Source organism: Aquarana catesbeiana, linkage group LG05 (assembly GCF_042186555.1).
Source record: "Aquarana catesbeiana isolate 2022-GZ linkage group LG05, ASM4218655v1, whole genome shotgun sequence".
Taxonomy (NCBI): domain Eukaryota; kingdom Metazoa; phylum Chordata; class Amphibia; order Anura; family Ranidae; genus Aquarana; species Aquarana catesbeiana.
Window position 1 is genome coordinate 161,179,396 of NC_133328.1, and position 27,684 is coordinate 161,207,079.

Below are 27,684 nucleotides of genomic sequence, written 5' to 3' on the forward strand. Positions count from 1 at the left end.
ATTACTCCTTCGCTCCCCTGTCTCCCCCGTGTCGGACCAACTCCCCCGGGGACGGGTGATGGACCAGATGAATCTTACGAGAGATCACGCTTACCAGCCCCCCATGTGGGAGAGGGAGGGAAGGGAAGGGGCGAGACGGGCAATCCAAAACCGCACCCAGATGGAATTCACGTTAGTGCTAGTAATCAAAAATGAAAAATAACGAAGGGTCAGTTGGTTCATACCCTATAGTTGGGAAGTTTACCAACCATGAGGTTCTGTATGCTTGCTAAATTATAAGTCCATGGATGTACAGGAGGGCATTGCTAAAGAATGAAAAACGGGAAGGGAAAAAAGCGTGATCTCTCGTAAGATTCATCTGGTCCATCACCCGTCCCCGGGGGAGTTGGTCCGACACGGGGGAGACAGGGGAGCGAAGGAGTAATTGTATCATCTCAAACATTTTGCAATGTCAAAAATGACATTGTAGTGTCACAATTCTTGCGATAGGTAACTATACAATTTATTCAGTTACATGACAGGGTATGCATGTATGGTTTCGGCACCGTGGAAATTCGATGTTATGTTTGATAAATGTTACCCCCTTTCTTTAAGTGTGGACAGCCATCCTCTGAAGAAGACCCGGGAAGGGTCGAAACGCGTCAGGATTATTACATACAATTATCATTGTCCCACATATACTGTATGGCTTACTGTTTTTATTTAGAGGCATTCATTGTTATCTAACCCCAAGGACTTACAATTGGGGAAATCTAGGCTGCCCTCGTATACATTGTGTCTTGCATTGGTTTTCACTATAGGCTGTTGTCTGTTGCATATGTACGCCATACTCAGTTCGTGTCCTGACTCCAACAGTCAGTATTTATTTCAATGAATTTTCTCTTTTAACGTTATTTATATTTTTTGTACTAATAAAATCTAATTTTTTTCAACCATCTATACTGCAGTTTATTGGCTGCTTAAAAGCCCCGATAGGGGGTTCTTTCTTGTCTTTTTGATACAGAATCAATGTCCTTTTATTTTCCCACAAATAGTTTTTAGTTTTTGCGCTATAAATAGAAAGAATGACTGCGTGCCCACAGTACCACATGCACAGACTGACGAACAGGTATGTTGGTTTGCGCAGCCGAGCCGCCTTGCCGCAGTACATATGCGGAAGGTGGTCGGCAAGTGGTTAAAGAGCAGTATTGTCTGTCAGTCTAGGGGCAAGGTAGTGTTAGATGTAGTAGCAGATTTGGCTACACTAACACATTAAACCTAAACTCCAGATAACACTGTATAAGCAGTTACAGTAACAGCTTTGTTCTTTTCAGGATAAAGGTTGTACAGAAATGAACAAAAGCTGACCTTGTAAGCACCACTGTCAGTGGTATAGTTTGTCTCAACCCTCTAACTTCTACATCTGCAGGACAGCTTAGACTGTTGAAAAACAGACTTACTGGCTGGCTCACCAGGTGACAATAAAAGAAAGCAAATGCAGCCACCACATCTGAGAATTGGTAAGCTGCGATATAAATGGTTGCTTTTGGGTGTAATACTGCTTTTTACGCTACAGAGAGAACTCTGGGATTGGAGAAGAAGCAGGTCACAATAGTGAAAGTATAAAGCTACATGCACTCCACTCCAGTCAATGACAAATACCATTTACTAGATACAGAAATAGGACACCAATGTTTATAGCAATGTAAAGGATCTATTGATAGCAGTCCACTCATTTTAGGGAAGAGAAATGTCACAAGGCCTGAGAAAATAATTTCTGTACACAAAGGTGAAGGCTACAAGAAGATCAGCAAAGCTTTACTTATCAGTCAGAATACTGGAGCAAAAGTAATACAAACATTTAACAAAGATGGAACTGCAACCATCTCAGACGCCCAGGCCATCCACAGGAGTCAACACCTCGACCTGAGCGTCTTATGAGAAGGGTTGAAGAGAACCGCCATTCAAGTTCACTGCAGTTAGCTAGAGAAGAAGAAAGCCAAACTGGGGTGATTGTTTCCCCTGACACAAGATGGCGTACACTGCAGAGAAATGGCATGCATGGGTGTCATCCATGAAGGAAGCCTATCCTAAAGCCCTTACACAAAAAAAGGCAGCCTAGATTTTGCCAGAACCCCATGCTGAAAAAGACTATTGAGACTCTGTACTCGGGAGCGATGAGACCAAGATAAATGTTTTGGAACTGATGGCTTCAAAACTGTATGGTGTCACAAAGGTGAGGAGTACAAAGAAAAATGCATGGTGCCTACAGTGAAACATAGTGGTGGTAGTGTCCTTCTGTGGGGCTGCATAAGTGCTGCTGGTGTCGGGGAGCTGCATTTCATTGATGGTATCCTGAATTCACAGATGTACTGCTCTATATTGAAAGAGATGATGCTTCCGCCACTCCATGCTCTTGGTCATCGTGCACTTTTCCAACATGACAATGATCCAAAACACACATCTAAGGCCACTGATAAATTTCTGAAGAAGAACAAGGTGAAAGTAATTCAGTGGCCAAGTATGTCTCCTGATCTGAACCCAATCAAACGCCTACAGTATGGGGAATTCTGAAGAGATGTTGAGCATCGCTCTCCATCCAGCATCCAGGTTCTAAGGGCACTTTCACACTGGGGCGGGGGGGCGGCGGCAGCAAAACGTTGCTACTTTTAGCGACACTTTTCGGCCGCTAGCGGGGCACTTTTGACCACCCGCTAACGTCAGAAAAAGTGGTTAAAGTCGCCCGCAATGCACTGCTCCCAAGGCGCTTTGGCAGCGCTGGCCATTGATTTCAATGGCAGGGGCATTTTAGGAGCAGTGTATTAATTGCTCCCGCAACACCGCATGACTCTTTCCCATCCTGCAAGCGCACCGCTCTAGTGTGAAAGCAGGCTTTCACACTGGAGATGCATTTTACAGGCGCTATTTTTAGCCCTTTAGCTCCTGAAAAACGCCTCAGTGTGAAAGTAGCCTTAAAGAGGTTGTTCTTGAAGAATGGAAAAAGATAGATGTTGCAATATGTCGGCAACTTCTTCATTCTATGCCTAGAAAACTTGGTGCTGTCCTTGCAAATAATGGAGGTTATACAAAATGCTAGATGTAGTAGTTTTTGTTGTGGGGTGTATTCATTCTTTGCATCAACTAATTTGAATAAAACTGAAGATTTGAACAGGTATCCGGTGAGATTCCTGTCCGAAACGCATGCGGTTAACCGCACTGCTCCTGTGTGAATCCAGGCTGAAGTCCTTATGACAAGCCTGGGTTCACACAGGAGTGGTGGAGGAAACCACTTGTGGTTTTGGATGGTAATCACACAGCATTCCTGTTCACATCACATGCGATTCCTCGCAGTGCGGTTTGAGCCCATACAATTTGTATGGGCTCAAATCGCACCACAAAGGTATAGATTTCAGGTATCGGAGCATTTTCACAAGTATCAGTACTCGAGCAAATGCTTAGTATCGGCACCGATACCTCTATCGGTGCAACTCTAGTAAGAGTGGTATATGCAGCCTGTTGTCCTAGCAATATTTATGATAGGTATTACACCCTCAAAATATCTGTGTTACTTTTAATTTTCTGATGAGGCCCTCATCCTAGATTTTTTTTTTTTCATTCATTCATTCATTTATTCATTCACTTGACATGCTGCTTGCCTCAAGAGTCCAAAAGCAAGTGAAGTGTAATGCCCATTTGTACAGTACATTGCTTTATAAGTGTGTAATGTACAGTTTGTGTGTGTGTGTGTGTATATGTATGTAATATATATATATATATATATATATATATATATATATATATATATATATATATATATATATATATATATATATATATAAATATATAAATGTGTGTAAGCTCGAACGAGCAGGGCCCTCTGATCCCTCCTGTATTGATTTGTATTGTAACTGTGCTGTCTGCCCTCATGTTGTAAAGCGCTGCGCAAACTGTTGGTGCTTTATAAATCCTGTATAATAAAATATATATATGTGTGTGTGTGTGTGTGTATATATATATATATATATATGTATATATCTATCAAAGATTTGGCTACAGTAGGGCCCTACTGTTGCTTCATAAACAAGGCATCTTGTACTTTTGGCTTTAGAGCAGTAGCTTTGTGTCATGTGTTAGCATGAGCTGCTCAGATGAATTTTATTTTCCGAAGTTGCTGTTTCTTTTCTAAGTAGTCGGGATTCTGCAGTTTGTATAATGGTAAAGTTGTGTTCTCCAAATTGTTTTGCACTGTTTGCTCTGCACAGCTCAGTGTAACCTAGCAGCGCTACATCAAACATGCTGCATTCTCTCCTTGGCATGTCAGCAGGAACGAAGCAGCTGAACATTGAAAATATTTTCCCTTTGCCTACCACAGTTGGAATTTTTCCTCCTTTCTAATCCCAGAATTTCCCTCTTCTCTTCCCTCTCTTGTTCCACTATTTTGTCTGCATTCACTTCTAAAGAGTGACAGAAAATGGCTTAGAAGTTTTGCATGAAAATTAGACTTGTTTCAGATTCAGTTATTTTTCTTCCACCACAGGGCTTTTCTTTTTTGCTGTTTTCCTTGGAATATTTCCGGAAGCAACACTGCTCCCTTTTTCCCCCTACATCCTAGGTTTAATGCCCATTTGCATCATACAGATCCTGGGCTCTGTATTGTGTTCCCCTTTCCTCACTGCTTCATAAATTTTCAGTGACTGGCATTTCCCGTATTAGGCTTTTCCGCATGGATAGCTTTGATTCAGAGGCCCAGTTTACGTGTAATAAACGCTCATTTTATGTGGTGATGCAGAACTGCGTCTTGTGTTATATAATCCCTCTCTGTCCCTTCATGGACTTTGCTGTTAGTGAATTGTTTGCATATGAATAACTAATTGTAGGTGTGGTGTGAGTTTATTGGCTAGCATTGTGTTTCTCTTCCTTTGTGACATTCTTTGCCTGCCATAATAAAGCGTTTTAATGTCAGTGAGTCGGCCGAGTCTACATATTTGCTAATGCTAATCTTCAGAGGAAATGATCCAGAGGTATCGTTTAAATGATGGGCAGTATAGGAAAGTGATAAAAACAGCACTAAATTCTGAAACCATTTTTTTTATTAAGCATAAAATAAATATAAAAGTCCATAATCTAATCCAAACATTATACCATGGTTGAATGTGAACATGCAAATATTACATAAGTCCAAAAAGGTGCATACAGATAGCCACAGTTCATCTGTTAACTGAATGTGCTTTCACCCGTGCTTAGCTGAATGGTGAAAAATGGTTAAGTGTCTAATGGCTTCCTAGCAAGCACCAAATGGAGCACGTTCGCTTCGAAGTGTTACCATTGGAAAAATACACTTCCATGGTGAAGTATGTTTAAAATCCTTGTACTTTTATTTAAATCCAGTAATTGCACTCAAGTGTCAAAAATACACCACGTAGCATCGCAGTTTCCTGAATGAATTTAAGAACGTGTCAGACATTGGGTGTAGTAGTTACAGAAACTTCCAATCTTCTGAAAAAGTCCTCATGATCTAGCAGGGAAAAAATACAGGTAGAAGAATAGCCTGACAGTAAAACTGTTCAGACAGTAGCTAGCCTTTTTTTTTTTTTTTTTTTTCCAATGTAATAAAATATTGAATTCGACAAATGTGTAGTTTGTGCATTTGAGGGATGGAGGTTGGAGTGCTGGGTGGCGCCTGCTGTCTCGAGAGTAATTATGGCAGTTAGCTAGGCTGAAGCCTAGTACACTCAGGCCGAATGTCAGGCTGCACTGGCTGGTTAAGTAGAAACCGGCCAACTTTTTTGGCCTGTGTATTGCAGCCGGTCCATGATCGAAAAGGTCTGCCAATTGTCTCCTGATCAGCCCATGGCTGAGAGCGATGATCGGAGTGTTCTGGCGGGGGGATGTCTCCCTGTCAGAACACAGTAGAACAGCAGGGGAGATTGTTGCACCAACATCGAATAGTTAGCACAGCGAGTCCGACCTGAGCTGTCAGTTTTTTTTTTTTTTTTTTTTTTTTTTTTTTTTTTTTTTCATTCAGCCTGCTGAGTTGAACAAAAAAAAAAAAATAGTATTGTGTACTATGCTTAAAGCTGGCCCTACATTATACCATTTTCTTCAATTTCCTTTAGATTTAGCTTCAACTATGTAGTGCAAGGGCCTGCCTAATTGCTAACAAATTGCAATTGTTTAGGTATGACCACCTATTATATGGTTTTGGTAAATCTAAAGGAAAATTGTGGCCAGCCTTACCCAAAAAAGTAAGTAAATATAGCAGGGGAAGGCTGTAGTTAAGTGAACCTGTTACTTTGCATGAAAAAAAAAACATAGGTTCATTTTAAGATACCTATAGAAGAAAGAGCAAAGGCTCATCTGGGGAAATTGCAAGTGAATGGGTAAACAAGACCGTACCCCATTGCTGTTGCTTTACCTCTAATTGGCTGATGTCCCTCCACCTCTTTTCGTAAGCCTAAATGCAAGTGTTTGGATTAAAATTTATCTAAAGCCAAGCCACGATTTTTTTTTTTTTTTTTGGTTTTTGGATATAGTAGGGATTGGGTAAAACACTTGTCATTGTAAATTTTTGTGGTCTGATAGATTTTCCTGTCTCAGCTTGGGTTCACACTATAGCGAACACAGACCTGTTGTGCAATGCGAGTTCAGCCATACAGTTGTATGGCTGAACTTGCATTGGATACGCATAAAAAAGGTGCAGGGACTTTTTTCCTGCACTGGAATTGGATCGCATGGGTGTTCACACCCATGCAATCTGACTCCTGTCCAAATCCACAGTTCACACTGCGATCTGTGAACCGATCTGGCGGTGTCATTAACATTGTATTGACTCCCGCAGCGTTTCGCAGGGGGCAGTGTTAACTGCCTGTGTGAGAGCTGCGAATTGGAAACCGGTGCTAGAATTGCACTGGTTCTCGCATCGATATAGTGTGAACCCAGACTCAAGACACAACAGGAAGTGAGTAAACATCTCTCCAAAGTGCGTAAAATCCTATCAGACAGCTATCGCTGGAACAAGTGTACCCACAGGAAACTTCTCCATTTCTGTTCTTGCGGTGACTCAGAATGTTGGATATTTCTGTCTGTTTTTGTCCCAGCGATCACTTGGACAAATGGACCATGGCATGTCCATGACAGTCTTTATACAAAAATTGTAGATAAATAATTGAATGCCTTTCGCAAATAGTAGCTGAATGAAGATTCACATCCAGCACCCCTTATCGTGGTCCTGTGTGTGTTTTTTGTATGTATGGTTCAAGGTGGGACAGAAACGCAGTATAAAGCACTGTAATGCCCTATACACACGACCGGTTTTCCCGTCGGAATAAACTCTGAAGGTTTTTCCGATGGAGTTCCTCGGGATTCCGCTCAAGCTGTCTTGCATACACATGGTCACACCAAATTCCGACCGTCCAGAACGCGCTGACGTACAACACGTAGGATGGGACTAGAAAACGGAAGTTCAATAGCCAGTAGCCAATAGCTTCCGTCTCGTACTTGCTTCAGAGCATGCGTCGTTTTTGGTACGTCGGAAGAGCATACGGATGAGCGGTTTACCCGATAGGAATTGGTTCCGTCGGAAAAATTTAGAACATGTTCTCTTTCTAGGTCCGTCAGAATTTTCGCTGTAAAAAGTCCAATGAGGCATACACACGATCGGACTTTCTCTGTCGGACATTCCGCTTGTGTGTACACGGCATAAGATGCTGCCGCCCCTTCCTGTTTCAGCAAGGAGCAGGGAAATTCAAAAGGAGCAATTCACCTTGTGCTTGTGCATTTTGATCCTTTTGCCCACATACTTTGTATCTGCCCCACACACCCCCGACATCAGGGAACACTTAAAGCCGAAATGACCCATAACAGCTTGAAAAAAATGTTCTTTAGCAAGGAACATGCATTCTACATTTATGTACTACCAAAATTAGTGTGCACTGTAAATTGCCTCCAACATTGTTACTTTTCTTTCTTGCTGGAGGCTGCCATTTTGCTGAAGCCCAGAGCAACTGGACAGCATTAAATCTTTAGGCTGTCGGCAGATCAGCCTCTACAAATTAGGCAGTGCTCTAAAAAAAAAGAAAAAAAAAAAGAGAGCCAACTGAGCATGTGCAGAGCAGGTTAAGACGGTGCTTTACTGGATTTTCAACAAGATAAGCACTTATTTGTGATGTTTAACATAACTATACCTGCAAAAGAGGCCAGCTTGAAGTGACCTAGCAGGACCAAATTTTCTGACTAAAGTTGCACTTCAATGAACACTTAATATTGATGCCTTTTTATAAACTGCCCCGAAGTTGTAATTGATAAAAGATCAGACCCAGACATAATTTACAGTTAAATAAAACAGTAATCTGCAAGAAGTTTATTGCTGTTAATACAGAAACTCGAAAATTGATGTAGATAGTGAACAGTCCCCCACCATTTTATGTTGCCCATGATGGCTTCTCAGTAAATAGTAAGTAACAGTAAGTAACTGTTGACCCGAATGCTTGGTAAATTATATACTTTGCTGCATTCCCATAACTAAGGTATATCCCAAGCAGAGAGATGGTAAGAGTGTATGGAGGAAAAAGATGGCTACATGTAAGTTTAGAGCGCAATGAAGTGCAGTTGGCTGGTCTTAAATATTTCAGCTGAGCTCCTCTACGCATCAAGAAATCCATAGATTCACCCACGCATGAATCTCCTGTTGCCAACACCTGTGGCTGTTAGAATACTCGAACAGTGACTGCAGTGTATTGTCCGCAGTCACTCTTCAGCTGACTTTTATTGTCAAGCTTGGTGGAATCAGATAAAATTCTAGTTGTGTATGGCCAGCCTCCCTTAACCCCAGGTCAAGTAATCCCTTAGGGGTCTTCATACCTAGTGCTTTGCAGTAATGCATGCTGAACTGCACATTGTACTGCAATGCAACGTGTATGTGCGTTTGCGATTTATTTGAAATGGCAGCCCAATGTACATACAAACAACACTTGTGCTACTTCAATGTGCTTTGCAATGCGGGGGAATTCAGGGTTTTAAGTTGAGAAGTGCAGGGGTACCATCATAACAGTGACAATAATGGGGGTAGCAGGAGACTATTTCCTATAGGTCTCCTTATATTGGAATAAATGGACTATCTTGGTACCCAATTGAAATAATTACAAATAAAGGTAAAAGGTAAATTTTTATTGATACAAAATATATAAAAGACAAGTATCCAGATACAGATTTAAAAACTCCGGCCTCAAATGTTGTGGAGTATATAAACACACATTACATTGGTGCTTGGTATCCTGCAAGATTGAAAATGGAGGGGTAGTAAATCCTAAGTGACCAGTAAATTCTCTACATGTTTTGCAGATATCTCTGCTTCTTCTGAAGGAATAACACTAGCTAAGATCTGCAACAGAAACAACTTTGCTGTATTACTGTTACGTGTATTATGTTTCTGTTATAGAAACAGTTCTGTATCTGGATACTTGTCTTTTATATATTTTGTATCAATAAAAGTTACCTTTTACCTTTATTTGTAATCAGTTGCGTACCGAGATAGTCCATGTATTCCAATATTTAGAGATATATGGGGGAATTGTCTCCTGCTTCTCCTTTTTATGTGTTTTGCAATGCATTTTGCTGCAAAAAAAAAAAAAAGTTCTGCTTCGATGCCCATTCAAAATGAATAGTCTTAATGTGGTTGCCATAGTGCACAGAAATGCACATCAAAGGGCTTGCATTATTGCAATGCACTGTTGTCTGAATTGGCCTGTATAGACCGCTGTTTAAAGCCCACCGCTGCAAAAATTAAAAGCCAGCAGCTGCACATACTGCATCTGCTGACTTTTAATAATCGGACCCTTACCTGTCCTGGAGTCCAGCGATGTTGGCATCCCAGCTGATGTTTCCATCAGCTGTCGGGTGCATGCCGCCTCCATTGCAAATAAGGGAACCCGGCAGTGTAGCCTTATGGCTTCACGCCAGGAAACCATACTGCGCATGTGTGAGGCTCAGCTCCTCTCTCCTACTGGCCCAGTGGCCGAGGAGGGAGCCCCAGCAATGACTTAAATACCTGCGGCTGAGGCTCCCGGAAGTGGGGACAGGATATCTGTGAAGGACAGGCATCCTGTCCCCCCTTCCCCCTAAAGGTGCCAAATGTGACACCGGAGGGGAGAAGTACAACGAGCGGAAGTTCCACTTTTGGGTGGAACTCCGCTTTAAATTTCCCACAGTATACGTAACTGTGGTATTCACTTATCTAGCAGCACAGATTAAATCATTTATTGTAAGAAGGAAATCCTCCTGATTTAATCTTCTGATGGTACTTAAGGTCTGGAATTGAGAAACACATGTAGAGCAGATGATGTACGGGTTTTCTACCCAGGGGGAGCTCAGCAGATATTCTTTGAATTGTGAATGGCCTGTAGGGGTGAAAAAATGATCCTTTGAGAGTCAGAAGCCCCTTGTGTATGACTACCTTAAACAAGATTTCCAGAAAGTATGATGTGTTCTTTTCTTTTTTCCTGATGATTCAAACCCTCCATGTAGTACCACAGAGGATCAATGCTGTTTGCAGCTTTAATTCATTTTGAATCCTGCTGTTTCTGTTCAGATTTCAGACTGCTGAGACATGTAAACAGCAGAAAAAGAGATGCTGTGGAAAGCCTCTTTAAGATGTTTATACGAGTTTCAAGTGTTAAGGTTCTGTGTCTGGGCTGAAGAACTGGGCCTGCAGACCTATACATTTATATGGTCTAAGAACTCCTCTGTAATCCAATATCCCTAAATGTCACAGGAACATGCTTGTTTTCCATATTATACACTGTAATGGTTATTTGTTGTACTTTTGCACATATGTGCATTTTATTAGCGCATCATAAATATTCGCATACTTAAGAAACTGACCCATGTAGTTGCGTAGCCATGGCCCTAAAGAAAAACGGTCTGTCATATATTAATGGTGTGTCAGAGAAGAAGAAAAACTCCTGGATAGTTAGCGGAGGCACAGGGTTTAGGATTAAGCGATTTGTAAATGTTGCTTGTGCTCAGGCTTCTTCTGCTCCAGAAATCTGTCTAACTTTGTTAGGCAAACACTTAACTGATCTGACATTTCATCTTGGAAATGCTGTTACATAGAATTAACTGCAGTCTCCCTCAGACACGTGGCACAGTTCTTTTCATAAAGAGATTCGTGTATATCTGTGTGGTCCTTAAAAAGCAAAACCTAGCCAAATAATTCTTGGCTTAGCTGTGCAGTGTAATGAGGCTTACACAGTAATACTGAGAAATGTTAATGTAATAATCGGTGTGGTATAGCTGGATGGATAGAGAACGATTGACCGATCTGTGAATACTCCAAAACTAAACATTACATAAGCATTACAAACAGTATCCCTATTCAAACTTATTGATGTCCACTTTGGTAATGATCAAATTGTTACGCGTTTGTACTGCCTGTGCTTAAAGTGGTTCTAAAGCCATATACATTGTTTACCTTAACTACTTGACTTTTGGAGGATTTACTCCCTTCATGACCAACTCATTTATTGCTATACAGCAATGCGTTACTTTAACTGACAATTGTGCGGTCATGCACTGCTGTACATTTTCCCCACAAATTTCTTTCTCTTAGCTTTAAACAAAAAAGACTAATAATTTTGAAAAAAAAAGAATATTTTTGCTTTCTGCTATAAAACCTATCCAATAAAAAAAAATTTTAAAAATCAAATTTCTTCATAAATATAGGCCAATATGTATTCTGCTACATATTTTTGGTAAACAAAAATCCCAATAAGCGCATATTGATTGGCTTGTGCAAAAGTTATCGTGTCTACAAACTATTGTGTGTGTGTGTATATATGTATGTGTGTGTATATGTAATATATATAATGAATTTTTTTTTTTAAACTAGTAATGGTGGCGATTAGCGACTTGTAGCGGGACTGCGATATTGCGGTGGACAATCTGACACTTTGTGGGAACTGGTGACACTAATACAGTGATCAGTGCTAAAAATATGCACTGTCACTGTACTAATGAGACTGGCTGGGATGGGGTAAAACATCTAGGGCATTTAAAGGGTTAAATGTGTGCCTAACCAGTGTTTTGTGTTTAATATGTGGTGCTTTTACTAAGGGTTGTGCTGGATTGTATTCCCTGCCTAGCAGGGACAAAAAATCCAACATGTCCCCACTGACAGGACAGAGCTCTGTTCTGTCTTTCTGCTCGCTGATCGGGTGCCAATGGACATCCATGCATCGACATGTGGGTGTAAGTCAATAGATGCAAACAGTGAGGCTTCGGAAGTGAACACACATGAATGGCTTCCTATGGGGGCACTCACTGGGGAGGAAAAGCCAGCTGCTGTGGCGGGGGGACCCATTGCATAGAGCAAGTAAGTATAAACCTGTGTGTTTTTTGGGGGGTTTTTTTGTAAATAAATTTTGTTTGCCATCACTTTAAGGAATAAACATGATTGCTAAGAAATGTAATAAGCGCTGGACTACTTGTACTGTATTTGAAGTCAACAGAATTTTGGAGGTTGCCTAGCTCAATGTATGCAAAGCAATCTTCACTCACATTTTAAGTACACCTTTTGTATGTGTGCATTTTTTTTGGCACTGAAAACTTAATAGGGCTCATTCTTAGGATTCCTGGGACCTTTGACTTTATTTACTAAAGAGTACAAAGTTCTAACTTCTAATGCCTCATGCACACTGGACATTTTTGCTATCTCCCCTAGACTCCATTCCTCCTGGCAGCAGCATTTTGGCAGAAAAAAAACGCTTGACACTTGTGAATAGAATAATTAATTTATTTTGGCCAATGAAATCAATTAACGCTCAAGTGCTAAATGTGCCTAGCATTGCAAATAGAGACTCGTGCGACTAGGTGTGTTATTGTCATCATCCCTCCTAAATGCAATTGTTTGTAAACCTCATGATTGGGATTTTAAGGCAATTTAAACAGAATTCATAATGCTTAAAGGTGTTTTCAGTTATTCATTAAAAAGAATTTTAATAAGATATTGTAAGTGTTAAAAACAGTAAACCATCTTTACAAACTATTCCATCGCAATATATAATAATATTCATAGTACGAGAACAGAACATGTTTAACCACTTCCATACCGGGCATTTTCACCCCCTTCCTGCCCAGGCCAATTTTCAGCTATCAGCGTTGTCACACTTTGAATGAGAATTGTGCAGTCATGCGACGTTGTACCCAAATTAATTTTGATCATTTTTTTCCCCACAAATAGAGCTTTCTTGTGGTGGTATTTGATCACCTCTGCGGTTTTTATTTTTTTGCACTATAAACAAAGAGCGACAATTTTGAAAAAAAGCACAGTATTTATTACTTTTTGCTATAATAAATCAATCTCTCTATCTATCTATCTATCTCTCTATCTATCTATCTATCTATCTATCTATCTATCTATCTATCTATCTATCTATCTATCTATCTATCTATCTATCTATCTATCTATCTATCTATCTATCTATAAAATTAGTCATTGTATGCACCCGGAAGTTCCTGTGCTGGTCAGGATCTTCATCTAGGTGGACATGGCGAGGTCTCTTTAGCAAAGACGAGGTGCTGCTCATTGGCCAGTGGGCTTTTCACCCCTCTTCAGGTGAATGAGTTGGATACCATCACTCCACAGTCCCCGCAGAGGGCTAAATCTGCTTGCACGTAAGACCTTGCCAACAGGGAGGCCCACCATTTAGGGTAAGGGTCCATCTTTAAATAGCTTTGGATTAAGTGAGAGTCTCATCTATACACTCCTCCCTTTTCCATTTATCTATGTGGGTTATGACCTGATGGATCGTGGATGCCTTCCCCTACTTTCATGAATTGGACATACACTCATGGAACTTTTTCTTCTGTCGTTCAGCTTATGGACTACCCTCACTATTTTCAAGTTTTTTTCACTGCTGATAAGCTTTGTTGTATTTAAGGATATATTAATGTGATAACGCATTTAGTGCTGGATTTTTTAGTTGTTCATTCATATGTTTTTTTGCACCAGTGCACACCCTATTTAAGATCTTTTATTCATGGCACTTTGATCGATGCACGTTTTATGAATTTTATTTGTATTCTCGCAATATGATTAGATTCGTATACAGATTATGAGCGCACGTATTTTTGATTTATAATAAATATCCCAATTTTTTTTTTTTTAAACTATTTTTTCCTCAGTTTAGACCGATATGAAATCTTCTACATATTTTTGGTAAAAAAAAAAATCGCAAAAAGCGTATATTGATTGGATTGCGCAAAAGTTAGTGTCTACAAAATAGGGGATAGAATTATGGCATTTTTATAATTTTTTTTTTTAAACTAGTAATGGCGGTGATCTGCGATTTTATATCGTGACTGCGATATTGCGGCGGACGTATCTGACACTTTTGACACTATTTTGGGACCAGTGACATTTATACAGCGATCAGTGCTATAAAATGCATTGATTACTGTATAAATGTCACTGGCAGGGAAGGGGTTAACACTAGGAGGTGATCAAAGGGTTAACTGTGTGTTCTAGGGAGTGATTCTAACTGTAGGGGGAGGGGACTCGCAAGGGGAGGAGACTGATCTGTGTTCCTCTGTAATGGGAACACACAGATCGGTCTCCTCTCACCTGACAGGATGTGGATCTGTGTGTTTACACACACAGATCCACAGTCCTGCTTGGTTAACGGGCAATCGCGGGTGCCCAGCGGACATCGTGGCCGCCGGGCATGCGCATTGGGTCCCAAGTGATGCGGCGCACGCACACTCTCCATAATGCAGGGAATCCCAGGACGTCACATGACGCCCGCCTGGAGGGACAAAGGGTTCCTGCGGGCGTCATATGACAATACAGCGGTAGGGAAGTGATTAAGTGGTATTCCCCAGCTACTTGCTGTTCCGCCACTGATTGTGCAATAAAGATGGTTTCCAGTAGGTGGGGGTGTCCAACGCGTTTCAAAGTATTAACATAAATTCTTCAGAGAAAACCGCTTCAGAAGAATGTATTTGTTTATACTTTGAAATGCGTTGGACACCCCCACCTGCTGGAAAACATCTTTATTGCACAACAGACACATTAATCCAGTGTGCACGAGGTCTAAGTTTGAGAAATGAATTAGAAATTCTCTCTCATGAAGTTAGCCCAGTATACATTGAGCTCTTATTTATAGCTATGCTACTTAAGAATAAGCGCTTTGCTCAGTGTATTCTTTATTGAATAAAATTGTTGGATGTATTTTTTATAAAGCAATGAATCTTACTTTCACCAAACTTTCACCGCAGGTGAATCTTCCAGATGTGCATGTTTTAAATTACATTGATTCTTACTGCACTGTGTTCCGGGTTGGAGCCGAGACTTTCCTGTCTCATGTCCATAACACAATAGACTAAAAAATAGGAACAATCAGCGCAAACTAAATGAATATAAGATAAATGCAAGCTGAACACTTTAGGTTTTCACCAAGCCCATAAATCAAACTAAAAAACAAAATTTAAGTGCAGTGCAAATTATAAATAATGAATATTTATCATTTGCACTGCACTTAAATTTAGTTTTTTAGTCAGAACACAATAGTCTATCTCATGGATCCTCAAACTAAGGCCCTCCAGCTGTTGCAAAACTAGACATCCTATGAGGCATTGTAAAACTCTGACATTCACAGACATGACTAGGCATGATTGGAATTTTAGTTCCTAAACTATTGGAGGGCCATAGTTTGAAAACCCCTGGACTTTCTGATCGGTGCTTAGCCATTCAGAGAAGGTAATGAATACAAAGCTTCCTCTGATTGGCTGAGCCAGAGGTTGTGACATCAACAGCCCTCCTCTCGGACTCAGCCAATCAGAGGAAGCGTTGTATTTATTGCTAGAATAGGTCGCTTTCTCTGAATGGCTGAGCATTGATCAGATAGACTCTATTGTGTTCCAGGTATGAGACAGGAAGCTCGAACCCGGAGCACAGTGCAGTATGCTGTATGTAGCCTCAGCTACAGAGAGATTATTACCACATATCCAGCGGCCTCACGTCACGTGTTAGTGAGGGACATAGTTTGTTTGGGCCAACTTGGCCCAAATTAACTATGTAAAGTGTTTCAAAAGCTGTAATTCAGTTTTAAAAGGTGCAGTGGTAGACAGAGCTCTCTAGTCCACCAGGCATAGCTAACCACACTGGTTGTGGTGTTCTAGCAGCGAAGACACTGTTCTGCCAACTCAAACAGAAGTTAGGAGCACACTGTATTTCTGGCAGATCAACAGGTATTTTCTGTATTTGCAGAGTTTAAAAGAATAAAACCTAGTGAAATGTACATGTGTTGAAGCTAGGTACTGAGTGTTTTTTTTTTTTTTAATTATTATTTTGCTATGATATGCACTTCAACAGACTTGCATATTGAGAAGGGACAGTAAAATAGAACAGTTGCAAAGCAATAAATATAACCTGTGCATGTAATAACATATCGCTTCCCACGTGCCCATATACGATTAGAAGCTTTTATATAGCGATTAAGTTTTTAAAGCAGATCCACACATTGATATAACTATTTACATCAAGCTGATCTGCTTTATATACACCTAAGAAATAAATTTACTAGAAGTAGCAGAGCTGCCTGTTTTTAACCTACATAGCTCTCGGCAGAACTGAAATGAACTTGCTTCATTACTACAAAACATTTGTGTGCTCTCAGATTGGATGTGACATCTGGGAAGGGACACAGCAGTACTTGTACAAATGGGCTTCACGACCTGTTTGGAGCATAATTAAAGTGTAAGCCTCCTGGGAATAAAAGAATAAAGGCACTCCAGGCCTTCCCATGAAATATATGACTTACTGTTGGACCAAAAGCAGGCTTGACAGTTACCAGAAGGTTGCAGCTGTAAAAGCCCACCTACCTGCAGGGGAGTCATGTTCAGTGTTCTCACGAATCTCTAGGCCAGCTCCACGTGAAGCCAGCAAAACATGATCTCTCCAGCTTCCTACAAATCGCCTCCTCAGCTTCAGGTTTCATTCTGAAACATTTGCTTGCAACAGTGCTACTAAAAGCACACTTAAGTGATTATCTCTGTTTTTAATCCTTTTCTCACTTGTTTTAATTGTTTAAAAACTTTCATTGTTCTGCATAAAAAAGTTGACTAGCCTTAAATGTATCTCTAACAATACTGAAGAAAAAGCTGCTTAAAAATGAATAGGTGTGCGAAGATATGAAAAATTGTGAAAAAAGATGTTCCATTGCTGCTACCTAAAGTGAACCTGGCGAAACGTAGAAAGTGCTCAAGCTAATGATAATTTCTGAAGTGCTTTGATATGCTTTGTACATATTTCAGGTCTGAGGTTTACAACAGTAAGCATACAGTGAAATATCTGGGGATAGAGATATCTCAGAATGTAAAAACCTATATTAACTTGAATCTTAAACCTTTTATTAGTGAAATTTTAAGGATAAATGTCAAAACTGGTGTAAGCTACCATTGACAGTGACCATTGACAGTGATAGGTAGAGCAAACCTTATTAAGATAATCTGGACCCCACAATTACTCTATGTTTAATAACTCGCCCGTATGGATCACAGCATTTTGGTTTAGAAAAATAGAATCTCTTTTTAGAGAACTTATTTGGAAGAAAAAACAACCACGTATAACGTTAACACTACATTAACACTAACCAAAGAAGCTGGTGGATTGGCGATTCCCCATCCTAAAAAAAATATTTTTTAGACTCACAATTACAACATTTTTGTGGATGGACAGTAGTATCAAATTCTGATCCTATACAGAGCTTGCTACTATCAGTAATATGACGATTACTTATTAATTTCTTTATTGGAGACGAGAAATCAATTGTCCGATAAAAGATTTTTTACGGGTAAAGTATTTGACAAGGTATGGCAGGAAATTAAAAAATTACTGAAATAAAGGGTTATACGTTATATACCCGAATATGGAACAATAGTAGTTATGGGGAACTGATTAACCTGGAAGGTCAGCCTGGTCTTGCGATCTAGGGCCAATTTCAGATGAACAGTGAGCACTGGCATTGTCGGCAATACCCCTGGCCTCCCTATCCCCAACACAAAATGTAACACAATTATTTATTTTACATTAGGGCTCACTATACACCAGAGAAATTATTTAAATGGAAACGTAGTGATACAGCCCAATGTCCCAGATGTAAAGGGAGCCTAACTAATTTAATACATGTGCTATGGAAATGCCCTAAACTCCATTGTTACTGGTATGAGGTGGTGTCTATGATTAACAAAGTTTTCGGGACTGGGCTGTCTCTAGAGCCAGGGGCATGTCTTCTGGCTATCCTGAATGAATCCGGAATCCTGGGTGAATATATGGTATCAATAACATAACATCAATTATAAACCAAGCAAAAGCATCCCAAGTTCTTGATAAAAAGACCAGAGATGTATATTTGATTGTTTGAAACGGATTATGGTGCCAACGAAGTGTGAACTAACTAATGGCCTTGCTTCAGCAATGAACGAGCATCAGACTTGACTGATAAAACAGAGGTATAACCGTCATGAGCAGCATCATTTCGTGCCACATTAAATGAAATGTTTCAGATTTCACTGGGTATGTGATCCCCTTCTGTATGTTTGAAATGATTAGCCGCCATTAACAGTCCCTTTAAGTGGTTACTACTAGCTACCTGACATAGTAAATGCCATTTCTGTGTAAACGCATTGTACATTCATACTTTCTGCATGCTGATGCTTCGGGCCCACAATGCTCTGCTGTGGCGTATGTTGGCACTTCATAAATAAATAGTTTTGTAAGCACTCCTGACTTAGGAACATGTGAGAAGCAAATGCCTTGTGCAGGGCTGAAGGTGATAAGACCTGAGATTTACCACGTCCCCTTCCTGCATCACACAGAAAACATTCCTGTGAGGAAATCCGAGCCACACATTTACTCCTTGAAACAATCACACAACAGGATATGAGCATATTAAGTTAAGCCTGTGACTTCTGCTATAGACCCAACAGACAGCCCTTCATTTACTGGCTGCAGCTCTAATTGGAGGACTGCCATTAATTTTAACATGCTCATGTTGTGTTACCTATTTTTATAGTATAATCCTGGAAACTGCAAAGAAAATCAATAAATAACATGGCATTTAGTTATGTGTAGTACTTTCCTCAGCACCAGTTTAATATAAGGAAGCTGTAATTCTACAGAGAGTGGGAAAGATACATATACTCCATTTTTTGGATCTGTTCACATTAAAGCAAACCAGTACTTTGCCCATGCAGGGCAAAGCAACAGGTTCACTTTAATGGTAGCTCCACCAGCAACGCATAATCAATCACCTTTTTGTTTACTCCTCTGCTGAGAGGATTACATGTTGTGTTTTTTTTTTTTTTTTTTTTTGTCTGTTCTCTGTGGGTTAGATTTCCCTTCCCTTCCTGCAATGACCATAGTCTTTGGGATAGGAAGTAAGAGGGAATCTCCCTCAGACACCATTGACCGTTTTCTGACATATTTTATTCTTTCCCCCACCCTGCTATAAATAAGTGTTTTATTGCAGTCTGTCTCTCTAGGAGAGCTTCCCTCTTACTTCCTGCCCTGGTAACAATTGTCATGGATGGGAAGTGAGTGGAAATGTCCTAAACGATTAAAAACTGAGAGCGTTTCCACATCTCTCCTACTTGATCCAAAATGCATAAAAGGTTTTGACATTAATTCATTATTCTGGACTCCTGCAACTCCCTGATTTGATTAAAAAGGAATCGTATACTAAAGCTGCCCATGCACTAGTAGGTTTTTAAAGTAAAAATCTCATCCGTATATTCGATGACTTGACAGATTTCCTTCAAATGTACTACAAAAAAGTTTGCTTTTAACATTTTATTTTGGAGCCAGTTGACTTTCTCAAATAAAAAACACTTTCATTGTTAAAAATTAGTTCATGTTCCTTGAAAGCAGTCGAAAATGAATGTCGATTTTGATACCGCTAACAAATAGAAAATTAGATAATCGTCCTTACAACAAAAAAAAATCTTGAGCTCTCACTATAATACTAGTGTATGGGATGCATAAGATAAATAGATTGCTATTGCCAAATTTTTGGCTTTATAACGCTGCTATGCTACTTTACCAGCCTTCACTTGTTCCAGGTCATTTACTCAGAAAATACATTCTCTAGAGACAGCCAGCCAGTGCTCTGCTATAGTTTGGTTGTCAAGGACTTGGTGAACAACGCAATATGAAAATCGGGCGAATGTGTATTTACATTTTTTTTTTTTATTCCTTTTTATACTGTATCTGCTTGCAGATTTGTCCCAAGTTTATCATATGGTTCATGAATCGTGATTGCCTGATTTTCCACATTTTGAGGCGAATCCAAGGGCTCCTGTACACTTTTGCGAAGATTAGCATTTTGTACGCCAGAGAAATATTGATCTCCGCAAGGGCACACAGAAAACAATTTATTGTATGTGCCCTGTTCACACTAGAATGCAGGCGGCAGCTGTGAAGAATTCCTGTGCTGAACGCGATGCGTGAAGTTTTCTGCACTGCTCCGCAGCCCTCTCGCACCCTGCATTGAATGAAATTTCACTTATGGCATTGAACCATTTCAATAAAGTAAAGAAAAAGAAAAGAAAACCATGTCTTACAAATTCAAGGCAACGCCACCCCCATCTTTCCCAGAGGCCGCCCAGCAAGGACACTATCCCACACAGATAAACAGAACATTTTCCTGTGTGACTAGTGTAAACCAGCCATTAAATGTGCAAGTCAGAAATGTGATTTATTAATCATTAAAAATGTGCAGTATTTACATTTCTCATCACTTAAATATGCCGGTTTTGAACTGGTGGCCTTCAAGTTTCATATTTAAGTCTAATATTCTGACTTTAAAATTGTTAATAATTTCAAACATGAGCTGCATACTTTACAGTTGGATGCTTCCAGTGGCCGCAATGGATGTCTCCATGCCGTGCCACGATGCAGAGACATGAGTCCCTTCCTCAAGGCTACCTAGTGTGGCAGGGACCCCAGGGTTCCCTTTATTTGACCCCCCCCCCCCCAGTCCTTTCCCTCCTCTTATCTGACACTCTTGGGTAATGCCATCATCACCTTTTCTATAAACCCCCAAGGAAAAGAAAAAGTGGTGTGCAAAGGAAATGTTTGTGCATATAGGACTGACCAATAATACTTGAAATTCTTCTCACTTGTAGCTGGTCACTGTTATATGAAGATTGGGAACAAATCTCTCTTAACACAGAGACATTTTTGTCACCTGTTCTACTCTATCTGAAAACAAAACGGTTTATGTCTGCTGTTTTTGGTTGCATTTATTACTATCGGGGCATGCATAATAAATGAAAAGTCTTAGTTGAAATTATGTACTTAAAGTAAAACTTAAGGCAAAAAAGTAAGGGAGGTGTATAACCTTGTCAGTTTTTTTTGCCATCTGTGTCCCATTGTGGAGATTTCCCTTCCAGTCCTATAGCCAAAACAGGAAGTGAGAAGAAATCCCTCCAAACTGGGGGAATTCCAGGGTGTCACCAGAACTAGTGTAAAGCAACAGACAACAGGTAACACTGCTCCAGGTGATTCCTTCCTTAGCAATCAGGTGCAGGTCCAGTCCATTGTCTGTGTAGACCATTCAAGAAACAAAATAAATGACCGCACTCCAAAAAAAATAAGGATAGAAGCTTTATTGTGTAAAAACATCCAACATCAAAGAACGATTATAGCTATAGCATCATGACACGCACAGTGCGGTCACCAGAAATAGTGTCCTCATCGGAATATTTTCCTGTTATTACTGTTGGTGTCAACCCAAAATTTGGGATATTATTTTATTTTCACTTTCAATGTTCGCAGTAAACCGGACAGATAAAGAGGGTGAATCTCCCTAATGGGGGCACAGACAGCAGTAAAAACTGACAAGTGTTCTAATCGCTCTCCACTCTATCCAGAACTAAAAAAAAAAAAAAAAAAGTTGCCTTTAGTTATACTTTAAACTGCAAAAAAATCAAAATAAAGTGTGGATTTTAGTCCAGTTTTTCCATTTTTTCTTTTTTTATTTCTTTATAGGTGTTCCATCCTTGCTTGTAGTGCTTATGTTGCTTTGGCATTAGGTGATAACCTTATGGCATTGAACCATGCAGACAAACTACTTCAGCAGCCGCGATTGTCAGGATCCCTCAAGTAAGTTTATTCTTTTTAATCAACTAAAAGCTTTTAAATGATATTTGCCTTCTCAGACACCAAAGGTGTTGTTAACTCAAAATATTTTTTGCTGGTCATGCTGCTTGTTTCTAATTGTGCACTAAACAGAGATTTAAAGAATGTTATTTGATATGGAAATCCTCTGTGTTGATATTTAGGGACCTTCTCAGATTTTCCTGGACACACTCTACTAAGGCCTCATGCACACCGGACGTTTATTTAACTCTCCTAGAAGCCAGCAGCGCTTTTGCAGAAACAATGCATGGCGCTTGTAAAAGTGTTAACAGGCATCAAGCTCTTCAGTCTTAATTCATTTCATTGGCCTGAATAAATCATTTATTCTGGCCATTGAAATTAATTTATGCTCAAGAGCTAGCGTTTAGGTGCATTTAGCAGCTTTTAGTAGCATCAAGCATTTTTTTCTGCCCAAACTCTGCTGCTCCTGGACCCTGGCAGTGTTGTGTTGTTTTTTTTTTTTTCCTGTTTCTAAAAGCCACTGCCACTAAACCACTAAACGCTGCTAAAAGTCTATGTGTGCATGGACACATAGGCTAAACATGCAGGGGAGTCCAGAGGCAAAAAATAATAAAATATGCCTGATGCCCCTAGGAGCAGCTGTAAAAATGTCCAGTGTGCATGAGGAGATAAGAGACAGCTTTTCTGACTAATGATGTAAATATCACACACTGTGTTTTATCTATTTTAAAGGTTTTTACATAACAGTTTAACATGGTGCAAAGGTTCATTTTAAAGGAGGACTATCACCCAATGAACAGAATATTTGTTTAATTTCCCCAGGGGATCCTGTGCACATAGCACTTGTCTACATCTAAATTTGTGCAGGGGTTGCTGAGCCGTGGTGACAGATGCCTAGCACTGCCCACTCACTTAGCTACTTGATAACTCTGATCAAAGTAGAGAGAGTTCTGACTGTTAACTTGGGAGGAGAGGGGGTGTGACAGGCAGTGCACACAGCCCCTGCCCCCCCACTCCCAAGCTGACAGAACATTGCTGTGCAGTGCTTCTCTCCTGTCAGTTTGTGTTGTGAATGATTGTGATTGGAGAGAAGTACTTTCTTTTAACAAAAACACAAGCTGACAAAAAACACAAGCCAGGTACTACACTAGGCGGCCTTAGGCAAGTAGGTCATGGGTACGGTTGTCGGCTTGTGTTTTTGCAAATGAAGGCACTCGTTTCCACCCGCTGTCATTCTCAACACAAACTGGCAGTTTCCACTCTCCTTGTGCCCTGAATAGCAGGTGGCAGGTCCAGACTCTGTGTGCACTTAATAGGAAAGACACAGCACTGCAGAATGGAGAGAGCAATGGGGCTCAGTCCTGGCTGTAACACCTTCCCATAGAATGGCTTATATTTTTAGGCTATGGATGGGGTGGCTCTACAGCCAGAAATTACAGAAAATATTTATTTTTATTTAACATCCACTGTCCAGATTTTAATGGGGGCAAGAGCACAGGGACCCCTGGGGTAGTTAGCTGTAATTTTGTTTCTGATCATAGTTCTTCTTTAAAGCTTAACGCCATGTTTACTAGGCCGAGGTGTACCAAATAAACTATTTCCTTCACTATTAGATGTGCCTGCTGGGTGCACTGTGTAAATTGAATGTAGAATTTGCTACATACGTAGCAGTAACATACAGAGCTGTTTTGGCAGTAGGATGGGAACTTCCTGTCTTTCTTGAAACAAAATCTAGTTGGGCTGAATGTTTCTCAGCTTTTCACTGAAAGCTTTCTATTCTGTGAATAGAGAGAAGAAATCTATTAACCTAAGGACACTGAGGCTTGCTGGGAGTGGGAGTAAAAAAAACAAAAGTTTTGCTAAATTATATATTTTTAATCTTATTCTTAAAGGCTGAGAGAGCATATTGAACTCTTAAGCCTCGTACACATGATCGGATTGTTGGCCAACAGAGCGTCAGACTTGTCCGAAGGGCGTGTGCCAGGAACTTGTCTTGCATACTAATGGCACACAATTGTCGGCCAACAAACACGAATGTAGTGACGTACTACATGGAATTTCACCTCTAGAGCGCCACCCTTTGGGCACCTTCTTTGAATATGTTTGGTTAACATTGATTCGGAGCATGCGTGTTTGTGCTTTGGACTTTTGTGTGATGGACTTGTGTACACACGATACGAAAATCTGACAACAGACCGTTGTCTGCCGAAAATTTACTAGCTTGCCATCCTACTTTTGTTGGCGGAAAGTTGGACAACAGTTGTCTGAAAGAGCGCGGTCGGATTTTAGGCAGTTTGTCTTCACACAATATACACAATATACCCTGCCGAAAATCCGATCGTGTGTACGAGGCTTTACGTAAATCCTCTTCAGGCCAATGTTTTCTATTTTCTGAATAGTATTTTAGCATGTATTTTCAGCACAGTTTTAGCATAGTTTCTTTAACCACAATGTAACACCTTGTGCGTTTATCTATCGCCTACTTTGAATCATGAATGTGTGAGCCTTAGAGATTTCTTGCATGTCTGCCCTATTGAACTTTAAAGCCTAACATCATATTTTTCTCTGCCTCCCCTCTTTCTGCAGTCAAATTTGCTATTCCCCCAACAAAAGTGGGCAGATATTTGCACTGCTCTCCAGCATCTTCTCTTGCAGGGGGTCTTTACCTTTTGTCCAAGAAAAGTAAAGGTTTTTACAGATTCTACTCAAACCATTTCAGTGCCCCAAGGCAAAAGGAGACATCTTCCCCATTCTGGATCTGAAGATTCTCAACAGATTCCTTCACGTTATGTTAAACAAAATTCTGTATTTAATCTGCCATGTCGGTCATCACTTCTTTTCAATTGGTGACCTTTTAGTCTCTATGGACATAAGTTGCCTACTTGCACATCTTCATCCCCTGTGTTTTTGCTGTGGGCATGCAACATTTACCAGGTTATTGTCCTTCCCTTTGGCCTGCCCACAGCATCTTGAGTTATCACCAAAGTGTTAGCTTCTGTCTCAGCTACTCTACGCTCTCAGGGTATCCCCTTTTTGTGATACCTGGATGCCTCCTGATGAAGCATTGTGCCCAGACTTTGTTAGTGTCCAGTCTGCAGAAATTTCATAATTTTTTTTGGAGCATCTGGGCCTGACTCTAGAAATAGCCCTGTCCAGAGTCCTCCCTCTGGACAAGCTCCAGGCCCTTTGCCCCCATTTTTGGACCCTACAGTTCAGGAGACGCGCCACAATTTGCTTTCGCATTAAGGACTAGGGCGTTATGGTAGCCTCCCTTTTGAGGCAGTATCAAAAGCCCAATTTAACTCCAGACCATTGCAGCTCAATATTCTGGTTCTAGGGGTATGGTCGGGGGTGTTTATATGACCTGTGTCGCAGGTTGGGGATGCCAGGAATAAACTTTTTTGCGTCAACAAAAAAAACTGTACAGGTATCAAGTAATCCTCAGGCCACCACAATGGATGCCCAGATGACTCGGAGGAATGAGTTCAACTTGATTTGATCAATGTAACTTGACCTACGCCCCCCCCCCCTCGCAAAAGGTTATTCCTTGTCTGCTCAGCAGGATATAGAGGAAGGGCATTACAGTGATCCTTTTTGCACTGAACTGACCCGGAAGGATGCGTTACTCAGACATACTCGGGCTCTTGATGGACTCTCCTTGGGCTCTCCTAGATTGTCCAGGTTTCCCTTCCAGGGACTGGTTCACTATCCTGCTTCTGAGTTGTTCGCTTTAACTGCCTGGCCTCTGCATCCCTACACTCTTGAAAGCTTGGAAATAACTTCTCCAAAGTCTATTATCACACCTGAAAGGCCTACTTTCCAGGAAGTACTGTCGGATGAATCTTGTCTGGATCAGCATTTGACCTTAAATTTGTGATTGAATCAGCATTTGACCTTCAAGTTTTAAATTTCATCCCTAGCCATTCTTTTGGAAAGACTGCTTGCCTCGCAACTAGGGTTGCCACCTCATCCCTTTAAACCCAAACACATATGAATTACACAGGTTCTGAGGCTAATTTAATGCAGGTAAGGCATCAAGTGAGTTTAATTACCACCTTAATCAGCCACAGAACCTGTATAATTAATATGTGTTTGGGTTTAAAGGGATGAGGTGGCAACCAATGGTGAAAGATTTTTCTCTCATTGTTCCACCTGTGTGCTTACCGTTGACATGTGGGGCCTCAGGCTAGTTTTGTCAGTTCTTAAGTCTATCTGGAATATCCCCCTGTCTTTCCTTACTCACAAAGCCTTCCCCATTGCAATCTTGAAATTATCTTGGAAGAATTTGTTTCCAGTGTTACACAGGGATAAAGATGTCTTGCAGACTAAAGCTGACCATAAATGGGCAGTTTGTTTGCTCTGCTAAGCCCAAAAAAAAAAATATATAATTTCCTCCAACTACAGGTAGATGGAGGAACCCCCCAACCCCTTCGGGACATCGTATTTTGGGAGCTGCGCCCACTGCTGTTTAATACACTGATTACAGGCTGCATCTTGGAGAAAAGTTTTCCAACATTCTTTCCTTTCTATCTGCGAATGCTAGGAGCATAAATATTAAAAATGGTCAATGTTGATTGAGAGAGTGACGTTCTGTTTTAAGGCCTTTATTCCCAAGGTGGGTTCCTCCTTCCACTTTAACTAAGACATTGTCCAAAATAGGGTTGTCCCGATACCAATACTAGTATCGGTATCGGGACCGATACCGAGCATTTGTGCGAGTACTTGTACTCGCACAAATGCTCCCGATGCCAGATCCGATACCTGGAACCGGAAGTCGGCGGGCAGAGAGGGGGCGGAGCGAAGATTGGTCTGGTAGCAGTGGAACACCGGGGTAAGCTGGCCGGGCAGGGATGCAGGGTGCAGCTGCATATTTCGTCCAAAGCGGTGACTGGAGCCGTCACATTCGGTACAGGAAGTGATGTTCTGTGTCTCCGTCAGAGGGTAAACATTGCGACGCCCATCTTGGTACACCCTGCACTCGGCTGCAGTAAGCCAGCAGCGGACATCTTGTTACACCCAGCCCATATAGTTCAGGCTGGGTGTAACAAGATGTCCGCTGCTGACTTACTGCAGCCAAGTGCAAGGTGTACCAATATGGGCATTGCAGCATACTTACTAGATGCTAAATGATATGACTGATGAGAGGCAAGGAAGGATTCTGCAGCCTGTGATGTCACCAGCGCATGCGCTCTGAAGGGACGGCATACTTGTGCTGTTCCGAGGCCGTGGCTCACGTTTGCAAACGCCCAGAGCCCTTGATCTCAGAAGGAAGACTAGGTGAAGATTGAAGCCCTGTCAGTGATGACAGCACGCCGCTGGAGAGCTTTGTTTTAAGGTAAGCCTTAAATAAAGTTCTAGTATGCGATGCAATGCATACTAGCACATTATGCCCTTAACTTGCAGAGAAATTTATTTATTTTTGGTAGAGTTTATTACTGCTTTAAGGCACGCACACTACCAGATCTGTCAGTGCTTAAGACCACTTTCACACTGGGGCGCTTTGCAGGTGCTACAGCGCTAAAAATAGCACCTGCAAAGCACCCTGAAAGAGC

The 27,684-nt window shown here is 40.8% G+C and overlaps 1 protein-coding gene across 2 annotated transcripts in view; it reads left to right on the plus strand.

The window, feature by feature from the left end:
- The window catches only part of CNOT10 (CCR4-NOT transcription complex subunit 10), a 224,901-nt gene that overhangs the window by 144,653 nt on the left and 52,564 nt on the right, over positions 1 to 27,684 (plus strand). For both annotated transcript variants that reach the window (XM_073630300.1, XM_073630301.1), the window contains one exon: positions 22,022 to 22,135. In XM_073630300.1, the coding sequence (XP_073486401.1) occupies positions 22,022 to 22,135 (114 nt within the window). The remainder of the gene's footprint in view (positions 1 to 22,021; positions 22,136 to 27,684) is intronic.